The sequence below is a fragment of the Trichechus manatus genome, unplaced genomic scaffold (genome assembly GCF_000243295.1).
Source record: "Trichechus manatus latirostris isolate Lorelei unplaced genomic scaffold, TriManLat1.0 scaffold00025, whole genome shotgun sequence".
NCBI classification, from domain to species: Eukaryota; Metazoa; Chordata; class Mammalia; order Sirenia; family Trichechidae; genus Trichechus; species Trichechus manatus.
The window spans coordinates 2,462,842-2,479,892 of record NW_004443961.1 but is presented as its reverse complement, the minus strand read 5'-3'; the positions used below and the strand labels follow the sequence as shown (position 1 = coordinate 2,479,892).

The following is a 17,051-nucleotide window of genomic DNA, read 5'->3' as shown; positions in this document are numbered from 1 at the left end:
GAGTGTAATATTTCCAGGGATTCTAGTCTGAACAAGTTACTGAAATTAATGTAAAATTATGGGACTGCCTTCACTGTTCTTAAGGGTGTATTTTTATGTCTTGAAGCTCTGGAGGAAGAGAATTGGAATAATTAACTTGTAAGGAGTTTCCAGTATTTAGAGAGGGTGGAGGGCTGGGGTGGGGTGCAGGTAAGTAGACTCAGGTAGCATCAGTGGCTTAGGAAAGGTCAGGATTGGGATTCTCTACATTAGGTGGGACTGTTACTTGTCTTGACTTACCTTTCTGAGCATAATAATATGCCAGATAACCAACCACAAAAGACAATATTATACACAGTTGACAAGATTTTCAGAAAATGTATTCCTGGCTGATTTGCTTGATTATTTAAAAATATAATATAAATACTGCTGTTGACTCCTGTCTTAAAAGAACATCCTAGAAACTGTTGTATTCATATTTCCCTGTATCTTTGATTTTCTGCTTTCCCTTTTCTGCTACTTACTTTGTTTCAACCTGAACAGTTTAATGAGAAACCACTTGCTGTCCAGGCAACTCTGACTCCTGGTGACCCTGTGTGTGTGTCAGAATAGAACTGTGCTCCGTAAGGTTTTCAGTGGCTGATTTTCCAGAAGCAGATCACCAGGCCTTTCTTCCGAGGCACCGCCTAGAGACTCCACATTTGCTAACAGCAGCTGACATTTACTGAGCACTTACTACGTGCTGGTCACTGGTCTCGGTGCAGCTTCCCCCCACAGCAACATTACTCTCTCTACTTTGTGCATGTGGAAGCTGAGGCACAGAGACGTCGGAGCCCTTGCTGCAGGCCTTTCAGCTGGAAGCAGAGCCAGGTTGCAAACCTTGTCAGGCTGGCGACCAAGCCACTTTGACAGCTCAAGGTGCAAATACAAGGCAGTTGGAATTGTCTGCTTATAAGCATTGAGCTGTGGGAGCCTTCCTGCACATCCGTCAGCTAGTCACGGGAGAAGGCAGTCCCTTTCTGTTGGTGTTGCCACCCAGCTTTCTTTCACCATTTATTATTTTTCTCCATGATCCTTGGGTTTAAGAAGCCCTGGTGTCACAGTGGTTAAGCACTCGGCTGCTAACCAAAAGGTCTGTGGTTAGAACCCATCAGCTGCTCTTCAGGAGGAAGATACGGCAGTCTGCTTCCGTGCAGATGACAGCCTTAGAAACCCTGCGGGGTATTCCGTCCTACGGGGTCCCTTTGAGTTGGGATTGACTCGGTGACAGTGGGTTTGGTGGGTTTTTTTGCTTTATCGTTGGGTTTAGGAGCAAACCACAGATTGCAGAGATCATCCGCAGTTTCAGAGGCCACGTGAGGAAGATGCTGCGGCACGCGGAAGCCTCAGCCATTGTCGAGTACGCCTACAACGACAAAGCCATTCTGGAGCAGAGGAACCTGCTGACGGAGGAGCTCTATGGAAACACGTTTCAGCTCTACAAGGTGCGGCTCAGGAAGCTGCTTTGAGGATGATTACTCTCTCTATGTGCTGTTCTTCCTTCAATGCCCTGTTTTCAGAATGGATTTTTAGTTTGGTTGGGCGTTCAAGAGACTGTGTCACATCCTTTATTCTCTTAGATGATTTTGTCCAGAGTGAGTGAGTGACCATACGGGCATTTCTGTCTCCCAGAGCTCTCTCTTTAAATCCCATCACACTAAATCACCTTTGTGATCCCTCCCTGCTGCTTTGTGGATGGCGCTCCAGTACTTCTGGTTCAGCTGCCAGTCAGGCCAAGCACTTGTTTTTTTTTCAGTTGCCATTGAGACGATTCCAACTTATGGCAACGCTGTGTGTGTCGGTGTAGACCTGTGCTCCGCAGGGTTTTCAGTGGCTGATTTTTTGGAAGTACATAGCCAGGCCTTTCTTCCGAGGTGCCTCTGGGTAAACTAGAACCTCTAGCCTTTTGGTTAGCAGCCCAGCATGTCCCAGGTGGGCCAAGGTGGAAGACTCATAAAAGCTAGTGAAGCTGAACTGCGTTGGGTGCTGTGTAGGTGCCACCCCCCACACTCTTCATGTGTGAGGATGACCCTTCCCCAGATCGTGCCCGGAGATGACAGGGAGTGGAAGCTGACTGTTAGTGTAGCACAAGGACCGAATCTGAGAAAGGCAAGTGATGGCACTTGGACAGTAAAAGGGTCTGTTTCAAACCTCGGGACATAAACACATATATTTATCTGTAGGGATATGGACTGGTTCCTGGGTTGCTTCCGTTAGTCAGGTTCTGTTCCCCAGTTGAACTTGGCACTTTTTTTTTTTAATGTTTTATTGTACTTTAGATGAAGATTTACAGAACAAACTAGCTTCTCATTAAACAGTACACATGCTGTTTTATGATGTTGGTTAACAACCCCACGACATGTCAATACCCTCCCCTTCTCAACCTTGGGTTCCCCATTACCAGCTTTCCTGTCTCCTGCCTTCTAGTCCTTGCTCCTGGGCTGGGGTGCCCCTTTAGTTTCGTTTTGTTTTATGGGCTTGTCTCATCTTTGGCTAAAGAGTGAAAGTCGGGAGTGACTTCATTACTGAGCTGGAAGGGTGTCCAGGGGCCATACTCTCAGGGTTTCTCCAGTCTTCGTCAGGCCAGTAAGTCTAGTCTTTTTCTGAGTTAGAATTTTGTTCTACATTTTTCTCCACTCTGTCCGGGACCCTCTGTTGTGATCCCTGTCAGAGCAGTCAGTGGTGGTAGACGGGCACCATCTAGTTGTACTGGACTCAGTCTGGTGGAGGTCGTGGTAGTTGTAGTCCATTAGTCCTTTGGACTAATCTTTCCCTTGTCTCTTTAGTTTTCTTCATTCTCCCTTGCTCCCAAACGGGTGAGACCAGTGGGGTATCCTAGGCTCACAGGCTTTATAAGACCCCAGACACTACTCACCAAAGTAGAATGTAGAACATTGTCTTTATAAACTATGTTATGCCAGTTGAGCTCAGTGTTCCGTGAGACCATGGTCCCCACAGCCCTCAGCCCAGTAATTCGGTCCCTCAAGGAGTTTGGATGTGTTTGTGGAGCTTCCATGACCTTTCCTTGTACAAGCTGTGCTGACTTACCCAGTATTGTGTACTGTCCCAGACTTCATCATCTATTTCTTTTGAAACAGTTCACTACATGGATATCCAGGTAATTATAAAACACTTGGTGGTAGGAATTTGTGAACTGACCACTTGATCTTAGGGCTTATGCCCATTGGCTGCTTGAATGGGTTGGTTTTTAGTCGGGCTGTTTGGCCTGTTACCTTGGAGGATGTGCAGACTGAGTCAGATCATCCAGAGGTACTCCCTGACTGTGTAGACAGCAGGACTTTTGTTGTGCAGCTGTGGGAAGTCTGAAATTGACTTTTAAGTCTGTTTAAACTGTCTGCAATTGATTTTTTTTGTTCTAAAGTTAAGAGTCCTTGGGTGGTACAAACGGTTAACATTCTCAGCTGCTAACCAAGAGGTTGGCAGTTCAACTCCACCCAAGGCACTTTGGAAGAAAGGCCTGGCATTCTCATGGAAAAACAGCTATTGAAAACGTGGAGCACAGTTCTACTCTGACCAGGGCTTAGAAACTTGCATTTCTAACAAGCTCCCGGGAAGTTATACATAAGAATCACCTGGGGATCTTGTTAAACTGTAGATTCTGATTCAGTATATCTGGCGTGGAAATGCAAATTCTCAGCAGGGAACTTGTTAGAAATGCATGGGGTTGCCATGAGTCAAGGCAACTAGTTCTGGTAAAGATGAAGAACTTGATTAAATTTAGAGGGTTGGATTTTTCTTTCGTTGCAGTCAGCAGATCACCCAACCCTGGACAAAGTATTGGAGGCACAGCCAGCAAAACTGGAGCTTATCATAGATGAAATGAAACAGATTCTAATGCCAATGGCCCAAAAGTAAGAAAGATGTTTTTGTTTTTTCCTTAACAAATGGCATTTGAAGTAGGAAAGTTTTACATAAACCTTGCATAAAAAAGGTGGATGTTTCTTCTTCACTGTTACTAATCTATCCTAAGTTAAGAGACTATAAAAATTTTGGTTTGAAACTGTTCGTTGGTGTAGACAGAGATGTCTTTCTCTGATAGTGTATGCTATAAAATGATACCATGCAATTGTTTAGCAATGAAACTTTTTTTTTTTTTCCAAATAAAATGTTACCTTGAACCTTTATATACTGAGTAGTTTCACAAACACAGCCTGTGGCTGAGATGGATTTGTAAGGCCCAGAAGCCTGAGCGAGTGCCCTTCTTGGCATTTGTGGCATCGTGGAGTGGTTAGGAGCATATGGAATAGCCGCAGGCCGTCTGGGCGTGAATCCTGGTACCTCCAGTTACTGTCGCTGTGACCTTGGGCACCATAACCTCTCTGTGCTTCAGGTTCCTTATCTATAAAACTGGAGTGATAGTCATAGATACTTCATACTGTTTTAAGATTAAATGGGTTAATATTTCTCACACAGTCAGAGTGGTGCTTTGCCCACGGTTAAGGCTGCCAAAGTGTTTACTGTCTGCTTGAATTCTCCATGTGACCTTGGAGGTCTGTGATGCCCGACCATCACCCTCCACTCCACACCTGAGTCCCCCAGGTGTCACACGAGGAGGCTTGGATCCAGTAGGTGTCACTGCGATGGTTGGTGGTGTTTTGATTCATGTAGGTTTTAATCGTGTTGGTTATTTTATGGAACCAGATGCATTGTGAAAGATGACTGGCAGAAAAAAAGTGCAGTTAAAGAAGCAGGTCCACAGATGTGGATTCCTAATCATGGGATTCATCGCTGGGGAAAAATACAGATGTCTCTTTTTCAAAGGGTGGAGTCCCTGGGTGGTGCAAACGCTTAATGCACTCGCTGCTAGCTGCTAACTGAAAAAGGTTGGAGATTCGAGACTGCTCACAGGTGCCTGGTAAGAAAGGCCTGGTGATCTACTTCTGAACAATCAGCTATTGAAGGCCTGTGGAGCCGCAGTCTACTCTGAAACGTGGAATTGCCATGAGTAAAAAATGTAAAAGGGCAGAGCATATTTTGAGTGATGGTTTTATCTCTGCTGATGAGACAACTAGGAATTTGTCACTCTGGTCTTGGTTGTAGATGGCACAAAATCAGTTTCACAGTCTAGAAGTAAAAAAAGACTTTAGAATTGCCGAAAGGTACAGTCTATCTTGTCACAAGTTACGCTGGGTAAAGCTGTTTCACTTTATTTTCTAGAACAACCAAAGTTACCTGTCTGTGAATTAACTTTAGTGCCAGATCTGACGTTTTGTTTTTTTTTTTTTCTGTTTTCAGGGAAGCTGTGATTAAGCACTCTTTAGTACATAAAGTGTTCCTGGACTTTTTTACCTATGCACCCCCAAAACTAAGATCGGTGAGTTCTTGGTTTCAGTGTTTGAACCAAAGCACGGAGGGTGAGCTGTGAAGAAATGTGGAACACTGATGTGCGTTGCCTTTTGAAAAATTCAAAGGCTGGTTCCTTATTTAGAGGAGTTTGTAAAATAAACTTCTTTCGAACAAGTTTGCTAACTCTGTTTAGATTTTTTACCACAAAATTATAGAATTGACCTTAGTTTTATTAATTGGATTTTGATCCATTTATTTTTAATCCACTGGATTAAAATTAATCCGTTAGATTTTTCTATTTTAGTTATAATCTAGGGAAGTATCCTGTAACCCAGTCTGAAAATAAGCTAACAAATGTTGGCATAGTTGACCTTCAGGTAGTTTTAAATTCAGCTGTAGATCCATGAAAAGGAAAGTCACGTTGGCGTTGAAAGGTTAAAGGGGGATACTTGTTTCCAAATAAACGGCCGTGGTGTGTCAGAAGAATGAGGAACCGAGGGTGAAGGCAAGCCCCTCCAGCCCGTGGTGGGGACAGAAATGAGCATCGCGTGTCTTGGCCTGCACTGAGCTCGTTGTTTGTTCTCCCTGCTTCTAATCACAAGCGATAAGGCAGTTAGCGAGACTGACTCCTTTCTAGCAGACTTGTGAGATTGCGTCCATTCATAGGAATGGTGACCCTCTCAAAGTTGACATGCAGAATGATTCTCCGGAGCAGCCGCCCCCTGAGCCGTGGTCCACTGCCACAGCTGCTGCTGCTCTTGGGGGGGTTTCTCCCCCTTTCCTGCAGAGGGCAGTGTCTCACGGGCCTGGGTGTACCCCCTCGGCACTGTGTGTACACAGCTGACGTTGGGATCATTGCAGTGTATTCACTGGTGGAAAGTCTCTGTCTCTTTAGTGTTGAATGTGTTTTAGTTAACAGCCAAAAAAAAAGGAATTTAGTGTGAATATAAAGTGGGGGACAAATGATCTTTTCTAGCCCTAGAGGCGTTTTCAAAAGAGAGACTTAAAAAAAAAAACACTCTTGGGGATGATGGAAATGTGATTGGAATATGAGCATAACCCTCCAGCTGGACCTCTTGGAAAGGTGGCGGTCACTGGGGAGGTGTAAGTTCTGGCACATGAGCTGAAAGCTGTGTTCTTGGGTTCCTTCAGGAGGATTGTCAGATTGTTGTGGATGTGAAGTTGCGTGTTGTATTGAAGATGGGCTCCCAGGCTTCTCTTTCCTGACATGAGGCTTTTGTGTTTGTTTATTTAATTAGAACTTTTTCAGTTGGGACTGTGTGCTCAGACTTCCAAGAGATCATTTAGAAATTGTCTCCATTGGAAACAAAAACTGAAGATGAAAACTAAGCCAGACTTGTAAGAAATCAGATGATGGAGTTTTCACTTTAAGGTTGTTGATAGGCGAGGGCTTTAAGTGTGTTTAGGGTGAAAAATAGGAGCCCTGGTGGTGTGACGGTTAAGCACTTGGTTGCTAAACAAAAGGTTGGTGGTTTGAATCCACCCAGAAGCTCTGTGGGAGAAAGACCTGGCAATCTGTTCCCATAAAGATGACAGCCTAGAAAACCCTATGAGGCAGTTCTGCTCTGTCACATGGGGTCGCTGTGCTTTGGGATTGATTCTATATCACCTAACAACGTATTGAGGAATTACTGTGATTTCTGGAGGTAATTCAGTGAGAAGCTAAAAAACAGAAACTTTCCCGGCTAAAATTAGGGTTTGGGTTCTCTGCTCATTATATACACGCCTGTTTTAGGGAAAAGCGTTTTGTTTACTTTATCTGGCCCTTCTGTTAGAAACTCCTTTCTACCACACCCGCCTCTTAGACTTCTTTTCTTGACAAATGGTTTAGAACAGCTTATTCTGTGTATATAGCGTGTGACTTTTTTTGGTAGACATTGGTAAAACTCAAGTTCTTTGTTTATAGAAATTGCCTGCCAGCCACAGTTGCAGCTCTGGATGGAAAAGAACCTTTCTAGAAAAAGGTTGTGTTTCTGCGTGGTTGTCTACAAAATTAATCATTAAATTGTTGGCTACCTTTGCTCTCTTCCTTTCGTTCTCTGTGTATAACCTCCCCTCTCTGCCCGCAATGGATACATAAAAGGCATGAAAGAGAGAAAAAACACCCAGTGGCTGACAGCCTTTGTCTCCTAGGAGATGATCGAAGCCATCCGAGAAGCGGTGGTGTACCTGGCTCACACCCACGACGGTGCCAGAGTAGCCATGCACTGCCTGTGGCACGGCACCCCCAAGGTACGTGAGCTCAGCCGCCAGCATGGGGATGGTGGTTCTGGAGGGGCCGCCCCTTAGACCTCCCTCGCGGGGTCTTTGCCCCATTGTGCATAAACAACATTGTCTCCATGGAGCTGTGCCTCAGGGCCTCACAGGAATTTGCTGTCTTCTTGAGGCCCAGTGTTTCTTCTCTGCTCTGGTAGAAACCTTGAGCTTTCGTTAAAAGTATGGTAACGGATCTGACAAGCAAGTAAGCACAGTGTTTATGTTATTTATAGAGGTTTTGGTACCTGTCGGGCTCATTAAATTCTCATCTTCTGTGGGGGAGACCCAGGTTCAGTTCCCGGCCAGCGCACCTGTCAAAAACAGCGCGGAGGCAGAGTCCGACCTCCTCTAACTTCACAAAGGGGAAGGAGAATCAAGATCAACAGCCCAAGGCTGATTCCTGTGAGGCGAGGGTCAGACCTGCCTCCTCTCTCTGCCGTCTTTACCAATTCTGACACTAACCGTCTCTCCCACGGCACTGTCTACTTCTCTGCTGGCTTTCATTATTCATTGCAGTGGCCACACAGAGCTCACAGACCAGACTTGCGATTATGGGGTTTGTTAGGGAAGTAATAGGTTACCATTCAGGCTCAGGAACACTCAAGGATATAGTTCTTCCATCACGACAGCCTCTTCCCAGCCATGCTCGCAGGCACGCCTCTCGCTGTGCCTAGGCCTTTGCCCAAAGGCACTCAGCTCGCTCTCTCCGTGGGCCGAGAAGCCCACCTCGCTATCTCCTGCCTCCAGGTCTCTCCTGCCACAGCTTCTCACCATCTTCAGGGTTACAGTTCGCTCTCTCCATCTCCTGGGTCCAGGAGCTTCTCAGTGCAGGGATACCAGCTCCAAAGGATGTGCTGGCTCCTGGCTGTTCTTCCTCTGTGGTGCTGGGATTCTTTTCTTCCCTGCCTTTAGGGTGGCTCATTTCAAGCCCAGTGGGATGGCAAAACTAACTAGTCCTCTTGGTCAGCCACAATTACCCTGTCACACAGTCCTGCCCAATCACTTGCGTGGTTGTTACAAGACCATGGCTAGAAAGCCCGCACAAAAGTGATCTGTGGCACCGCGTCACCTCATGGCACAGCCACCACCTCTCTGTCAGCAGAGGCTTGCATGTTGCGATGATGCTGAACGGGTTTCAGTGGAGCTTCCAGACTAAAACAGATGAGGAAGAAAGTCCTGGCAATCTACTGCTGAAAATCATTCCGTGAAAACCCTGTGGATCGCAGTGACCCTGTCTGCACCCCTTCATGGGGATGGTTTAGGACTGGGCAGCATTGTGTTCCCTTGTGCACGCATGTGGGTTACGATGAGTTGCGGGCCACCTCGAATAACAAAGATCCTATTGAGGGAGGAGGAGATTAAGGACAGCTACAGAGTCACTCAAGTGAGTGTTAAGTACTTTGAGGAAAAAAGATAAAGATCAATATTATCACAGAAGTTTAACAGAATGATAGTCATTTCCTTGCTCTGTATAATTCTACCTTCAAAAGACTCCTGTGTGTTATCTATTTTTTTAAATTAATACAAATTTAATTAACTTAATACAATGCCTTCTGTGTGCTAGATCCCTAGTATGTGTTTGAAGATAGTTCAGATGTTAGAAGAGGGCTCTCAGCTCTCACCATGAAAGGAGGCTTCAGTTTCACTAGATTTGCCTGCTACTTGCAAATTTTATGGTTCCATATTTATGTCTGGAGCCCTGATGGCGCAGTGGTTAAGAGCTGTGGCTAGCTATGGCTGCTGACCAAAAGGTCAGCAGTACAAATCCACCAGCTGCTGCTTGGAAACCCTGTGGGGCAGTTCTGCTCTGTCCTCTAGGGTCGCTGTGAGTTGGAGTCGACTCGAGAGCAATGGGGTATGTTTATGTCTGAATGGATTTTCATGTTCAAGACTAAGATGATAAGGGCTCAGAGAGAACGTTTATAGTGTATTGCAATTCTTTTGTTCCAGCTGCATAGCTATTATTTTCACTAATCCAAAGTATGCCATTAGGTGGAATTTAGTAATACATACAAATTTTAACTGTGAAATACTCTTAATCCACACTAAGCTTATTAAGGCACTTTTTCTTTTCTTTTAAGGATAGGAAAGTGATTGTGAAAACTATGAAAACTTATGTTGAAAAAGTGGCTAATGTAAGTATATAAAGCTACATTTCCTTTAACTATTTTTAATAGTAAAATTAATTCATATCGATTATGGAAAATTCAAAAAACTCAGAAAATTACCAAGAAGTTATTTGTTCTTTATTTCATCACAATCTTTTTCTATACACATGCGTGTATTTTTATATATTGTTAAATTTGTACAACCCAGCAATCATACCATATGTACTCTTCTCTCCTTTTTTCATTTAACATTGTATTGTTGTAATTTTCCATTTTTTTATTAGTTTTCCAAGACCAGATATTTACTAACTCCTCTAATGAATTTGTTCAATCGTGTTTTTAAACATGAAGTTACCTCTTTTTTTCAATAATTCTTATGCTACAGTGTACACCTTTGAATGTAGTTTTTGTGTATTTCTGGTTATTTATAGGTTAATTTCCTAGGAATGTAATTGCCTTGTTAAGATATATATACATGTCCTAGACTCCAAATAAATAACACCAAATTACACTTTAGAAAGTTGGTACTGTTTTTGTTACCACCAAAAACATATCAGAAAGTGAAATTTGTGTCTCTTTTTCTTTGTAGTGTGGTCCCAGGAAATTCTGATTGTTAAACTGTGTAGTTCTTTGGAATCCTCTGGCTATCAACTTTCCTGATGAACTTAGCACAAAGTTCTTTTTAAGGGATTGATTGCCCTAAAATTTTCATTTCTATATATTTAAATGCGAAACAGTTTTCTATACTGTTTCTATAGAATACTATAAGTAGAATGGATATAATAGTAACCATTAAGTGCTTGGCTACTAACCAGAAGGTTGGAGGTTTGAACCCACCTAGAGGCACCTCAGAAGAAAGGCCTAGTGATCTGCTTCCAAAACGTCACAGCTGTGAAAACCCTGGGGAGTAGTTCTGCTCCAAAACAAATGGGATCATCAGAGTTGATTTGACAGCAGTGGACTTTAACCATTATTTTAATTTTGCAGTTATATTTTGTATATCATGTTTGACAGCTTCTAATTTGCTAGTGAACGAAAATTAGTGACAGCAACTGCTTTTTCCTGTGAAGACTCGAGTGAGAACTGCTAACAGCTGGTGAATACTTACCTAGCAAATGCTGATTTAAACAAAGATGAGACTGGTGCTGGTGGCTTTCTACAAGTATGTCTTCTCTGAGGCTTGGAAACTGGGGGAATAGCACAGAGCCACTCAGAGGGCGGCTGACTTTCCTAGAACAAAGTGAGATTCTTTAGGGAGTTGTTTCTGTACCATGAGAAGACTTATTTGTAATTTATCATTAAGTAAATCTTTTGTATGATATTTTAATTTGAATATTTTAAATTAGAAATGAGGAATTATAATGTTAATAGAAAGCTCTAAAAGGTATTAATAGTAAGAAAACAATTTTTAGTCATAAAATTAATTACATTGTTTTAATTTTAGTTTGGTCCCGTCATAATTCAACACACATTTCTTTGAGAACCTAATCCCAGCAGTTGGCATGGTGATGGTAACACAGATTAACAATACGAGGGCCTTTTTTCTCTCAAGGAGTTGCATTTCTAAGGAAGAGAGAAATTTAGCACAGCCCCTGGGCTGTTTAATCCGTGGGCTGTTCAGAAGTGTTGTTTATTTGTCAGTTGCCGAGAGAAGTATGTTAACCTCCCCAGCTATGGTTGTGCAAGTGTCGAGTTCTCACTTAAATTTTGTTTGCAGCTTCTTTTGTATCCACCCAGAGATCCTTTGTGCTTGAGTATGTGTGTGTGCGTGAGACCTGAAAAAACCAGACGCCAGTGGTTGTGTGCTGTGCAGGGCAGGGTTTCAAACTGATTCGCCCTGGTTTGAACCCTTGCTGAGGATTCGCGTTTCTAACAAGCTCCCAGGTGATGCTAATGCTGCTGGTTAGGGACCAGTCCTGAGAACCACCAGTAGAGCAGTGGTTCTCAAGATTTATTATACATAAGAATCACCTGGGGATCTTGTTAAACTGTAGATTCTGGGGTGAAATCTTTAGCATCCCCTGGGAACTTGTTAGAAATGCAAATTCTCCACAGGCTTTTGAGCTAGAAGGAACCCTTTGGAAGCCCTGGTACTGTGCACATTGTTCTCAACTTGGTGTTTTTCACTTAATTCGTTTTGGAGATCATTTTATTCCAGTACATATACATTATTAAAAAAATAAAAACTCACCGGAATTTGAACGTAAGGTTTATTCTGAGCATTTTATTTTTATGTGTATAGGGAAGCCATTTTGATTCCAGAAAAAGCAAATGGCTGGGAGAAGCTAGGTGCAGTGGGGCTTATAATGAGAAGAGGAGGGAGAAATACAGACGATCAACCATTGGCTAATCTCAACATGATAGATTGAACCCTGCCTTAACCCTTTGCTGAGATCTACTGATAACAGTTTACGTCTGGTCTGGCTGCTAATAATTTGGCCTTCCACCACCTGCAAGGAGCCTTGGTGGCATAGTGGTTAAGCACCTGGCTGCTAACTGAAAGGCTGCTCCATGGGATAAAGATGTGGCAATCTGCTTCCGTAAAGATTACCAAACCTGTTGCCATTGAGTCAATTCCGGCCCATAGTGACCCTATAGGACAGAGTAGAACTGCCCCATAAAGTTTCTAAGGAGTGGCTGGTGGATTTGAACTGCCTACGTTTTGGTTAGCAGCCGAACTCTTAACCACTGTGCCACCAGGGCCTTGGAAACCCTATGGGGCAGTTCTGCTCTGTCCTGTAGGGTCACTATGAGTTGGAATTAACTCCATGGCAAAAGTCTTGGTACCCACCTGCAGCCATGAGGCTTTTATGGGATTTAATTTAGGAGGCAATGGTTTGACCAACCATCTTTCTCTAGCGAGGTAAGACATTTACGTTGCTACAGTGCACCTTCTGGCAGGCTTTTGCAGTTTGGGTTAGGTTTTTTATGGTTAATATTTGGTTTCCTGGATAAGAAAAACCTTAAAGGAAGATGTCTGTTATTAATTTTCCTGCTAACAACACCTTTCCCCCTCACATCTTTAAATGACTTGGTAATATTTCAGTCTCTGGGTGTGCTGTCATTCCCTTAGTCAGCCCCCTCCTGTTGGGCTCTTGGGTCCTTTCTAGGTTCTTGCTGTTACAAATAGTACTCCAGTGAATATCGTTCCACTCGGGTCATTGTGCTTGTGTGGAAGCATGTCTCTAGGGTCAATTCCTAGAACTAGAATTGCTGGGTGCATGCATTTCATATTTTTATTGGTGTCAGTCGACCTCCAAAGGGATAGAATCCCTTTGCACTCTCTCCAGTAAACTGACAGCGCATCAGCTTTCCCCAAACCTTTGCAGGCTTAGTGTATTATTAAAGGGTTTCCTCCTTGCCAGTAGCATAGGTGGAAAATGGTGTCTCATTGGTTTAACTTGTGAGCAAGGTTAATTAATTAATGAGCGCTGCTGACCATTGTTTCAAGTGTAAAGCGTGTGCCCTTCCCTTTTTTTGTGAACTGACATTTTTAGTGGATTGTAACTATATACATGTAAATATATAAAATTTCATGCATTCAGGGAAGTTAGCCCTTGGTTGTTCTCCTCCAGTTTGTTGACCTCATAATTGGCATTTTCCTCATTGTTTCTAATTGAAATTTTATTATCTGCCATATTCATCAGACTCGGCTCTGAATGAGTTTTGGTGGTTATCAAAAATCAAATCCTCCCTTCAGAGTAAAAGAAAAGAATGATATCGTCATCCAGGAAACTGAAAAGAATTGAAAACACTGTCCAAAAACATTTTTTTTTTAACACAAAGTAGCAGTGTTTTAAATGTTTGGAACACTTAGCATCATAGAAATCAGTGCGTCATTTAAGAGGTGACTACAGGTGGTCCCCGACTTTACAATGTATTCGAGGTACCACGAACTGCACTTACGACTGTCTTTTTTATGATTTGTGAATTTTTTAATGTATTTATGTATTAAAATATATCTCTGAGTGTATATGTAGTGTTCCCAACACCCAAAGACAAATAAAAGATTGTACGTATAAAGATACTGATAATAGAAGGCAATAATAATGAAAACTGAAAAAAATTAGATATCCCGATTACATCAGAGCCGACTTACGAGAGAGTCATCAGAACAAGCCCCGTCCTAAGTTGAGACTACCTGTGTTATGAAAACCACAGTGCGTATTTCCATGAGTTCAGGCTGCTATAGTTAATTAAAAACAATTATTTTTATCTTATTCCTATATCCAGTATGTAAGTATACCCTTCTAGTTTATTTTTCACTGTTGCTATTCTAATTATGTATGATCATTTTATAGCAGTTGGAAAGGTTACAAAAGAAAAAGAAAAATTAACCCAAAGATGACTATTGCAGTGTTTTTCCTTCTAGGATTTTCTGTGTACGTGTTCTATGTATAATTACGTACATATATGGAGTCCTCCTGGCACAGTGGGTAAAAGCTCGGCTGCTAACCAAAAGATCAGCAGTTCATATCCAATCCTTGGAAACCCTATGGGGCAGTTCTGCTCTGTCCTGTAGGGTCGCTATGAGTCAGAATTGACTCGACGGCAGGGGGTTTTGGCTTTTTTATGTATGTATATATCTGTGTTTATGTTATTTTCTTTTCATGATTGGAATGCTGCTCTACATACAGTTTTATATTCTTTTTCTTTAACCTTATTTGAATTTTCTCGAGTGTAATTTTCAAGTAGCTATTAACGGGAGGAGCCGTGGTGGCGCAGTGGTTAATGCACTCGCTCGGCTGCTAACCAAAAGGTCGGCGGTTCAGAACCCACCAGCTGCTCCACAGGAGAAAGATGTGGCAGTCTGCTTCCCTAAAGATTACAGCCTTGGAAACCTTGTGGGGCAGTTCTGCTCTGTCCTGTAGGGTCGCTGTGAGTCAAAATTGACTGACGGCAACAGATTTGGTTTGGTTTTGGTTTTTTTAATTCATTAACAGGATAGCTATTTACAGAGGTACTACATCCTGGCCAGTTTTTTAAAAAAAAATGAGTCTGAGCTATTTGATACTGAACAATGTGCTTTTTTATTTCTTCCTTTTTTCTTTAACCAACCCTGCCTCTAGAATATAATTAACTAGGTCCTGATAAGGGAGGAAGTTTATTTGAATGGCTTTTATCCATCTTGTGTACATCATGTGGGAGCATTTGTCAGTGTTGGTAACCTTTGTAAAGTGACAACTCCATTGGGCAGAATAAAAGGGAAAACCTATGCATTTTTTAAACCTTGACCGTCCTCTGATTCTTACAGGGCCAATACTCCCATCTGGTTTTACTGGCAGCATTTGATTGCATTGACGATACTAAGCTTGTGAAGCAGATCATCGTATCAGTAAGTAATTCTGATGGTCTTTGATTTAGTTAAAGCGATCAGTCGTGGATGTGTAAGCTTGGTTTCATGTATAGATGTGTGTGAAGACTTCCACGGTGCTTTCTACCGAGTATTTTCTGTTGTCTTGTTACTTGTCTCAGTGGAGTCGTATTTCAAAGTTTGCCTGATTCTAGTATAGACCATAACTTTACAGCTTGATAGTAATACTGTTTTATCTATTTAAACTAAGACTTAAACCTGTTACATTTGAGGTGGGATAACATGGCTTTTTTTTTTTTTTTAAACAAAACAGATTTGTAAAAACTGTTTGTTAGCGTTGTGCATAAACCTTTTGTACTAAATAAATATCGAACCAGATTCTTATGAAAGATGTTCCTGGTATTTCTTAGGTCACTCTCATATGTATTATTTTCAGTGAAACCATTTTTAAAAAAGCAATGACTTAGGCAAACCAACCCTAATTCAGTAAATCATTTCCCTGTTTTCACTGAAAAGTCGCAGTGTTGTGCTTCTGTATAAAGTTTATACACCTAGCTGTGTAAAATATGGACATGTTAAAAAAACAAAACAAAGATGAAGTAAAAACTCAATCCTTTTGATTGATGCTCAGAGGATGGTTGGTCGGTACCAGGAATTGGTCTAGAGCAAAGCCACATGTCCAGTCAGGATATCACATGACACCAGTGGCTCAGCCCGTCTGAGTTGACTTTCTCCTGTCTGAAACCGTGTCAGTTCAGTCTTCAGTACTGGGAAGGGGAGGAAAACATGGGCCTCCACCCATCAAACTTCCCTCAAGCTTAGGGAACAGCTCCACAGGTAACTGTTTTGCTCCACAGCATGTGGGCAGCTTTCTCCAGTCTCCAGCTCTTCCTCCTGTTCTTAAGCCACCAGGTCTGTCTCATAAGTCATCCATGGATCTCGGCCAAGTTAGCGTGCTTCCTGCAGCTACCTTGTCACCTGCGAGCTCATCACAAAGAATCGTGACCACCAGGTCCTAGCAGAGTCTGCTGGACTTGACCCGTCGCTGTGGTGGCTCTGTTTGTGGAGCGCAGGCCTTGAAGAACGGTTCAGACCCCATGCTGGGCTGTGACATCAGTGCATAACTCCTGCAAGAATCAGTCTGAGTGGCCTTCTTCCCTCAGGAGGTCTGCTGTCAAATGCACTGCCAGGCGCACTGCCAGCTTCTCAAGCAGGTGTTCCATTTGGTTTAAAAAGTACTTCAGGTCTCAGGCCCTTAAATCTAGCTCAGCTGCCTGGTGGCGCGCTCATTTTTAACACTCCATGGAGCAGCTTTCTCAGTTTACCCCACAGCAACAGCCTTAGCAACCCACAACTTGTAGTCCTCAACAGCTGGGGGACAGGGTTCTGGAAAAGGCTCAGGCAGTCCAGAGTGGGCCTCAGCTGCTCAGCAGGCTTCCGTCGTTGACCTCACCGGAGCGGGGAGTGTGTGCGGTTCCTGCAGCATCAGACGGTCACGGCTGCAGCAGCAGCACAGACAGCCCCGTCGTCATCGGCGTACAGGCGGCCAGTGGGAAAGTAAAATGAAGAGCGGCATGCCAGCGACGCCACAGTTCTGAGTCTTGCCTTATTTATTGTTTCTCTTTTTGGAAAAGACAGAGCATTGAACATGGCATTTTTAGACCATAGGAGATACATACATTTTTTTTATTGTACTTTAGATGAAGATTTATACAACGAATAGTTTCTAATTAAACAGTACACATATTGTTTTATGACATTGGTTAACAACCCCACAACATGTGAACACTCTCCCTTCTCGACCTTGGGTTCCCTATTCCAAGCTTTCCTCTCCCCTCCTGCCTTCTAGTCCTTGTCCCTGGGCTGTTGTGCCTCATTGGTCTTGTTTTGTTTTATGGGGCTGTCTGCTGTTTGGCTGAAGGGCAAACCTTGGGAGTAACTTCATTACTGAGCTAAAAGGGTGTCCGGGGGCCATATTCTCGGGGTTTCTCCAGTTTCTGTCAGGCCAGTAAGTCTGGTCTTTTTTT

The 17,051-nt window shown here is 43.0% G+C and overlaps 1 protein-coding gene across 2 annotated transcripts in view; it reads left to right on the top strand.

Moving 5' to 3' along the window:
- Window positions 1–17,051, top strand: part of PUM3 (pumilio RNA binding family member 3) — a 62,411-nt gene that overhangs the window by 10,916 nt on the left and 34,444 nt on the right. For both annotated transcript variants that reach the window (XM_004373534.2, XM_023728583.1), the window contains exons 8-13: window positions 1,289–1,463; window positions 3,787–3,890; window positions 5,275–5,353; window positions 7,480–7,578; window positions 9,684–9,737; window positions 14,965–15,045. In XM_004373534.2, coding sequence (XP_004373591.1) covers window positions 1,289–1,463; window positions 3,787–3,890; window positions 5,275–5,353; window positions 7,480–7,578; window positions 9,684–9,737; window positions 14,965–15,045 — 592 coding nt within the window. The remainder of the gene's footprint in view (window positions 1–1,288; window positions 1,464–3,786; window positions 3,891–5,274; window positions 5,354–7,479; window positions 7,579–9,683; window positions 9,738–14,964; window positions 15,046–17,051) is intronic.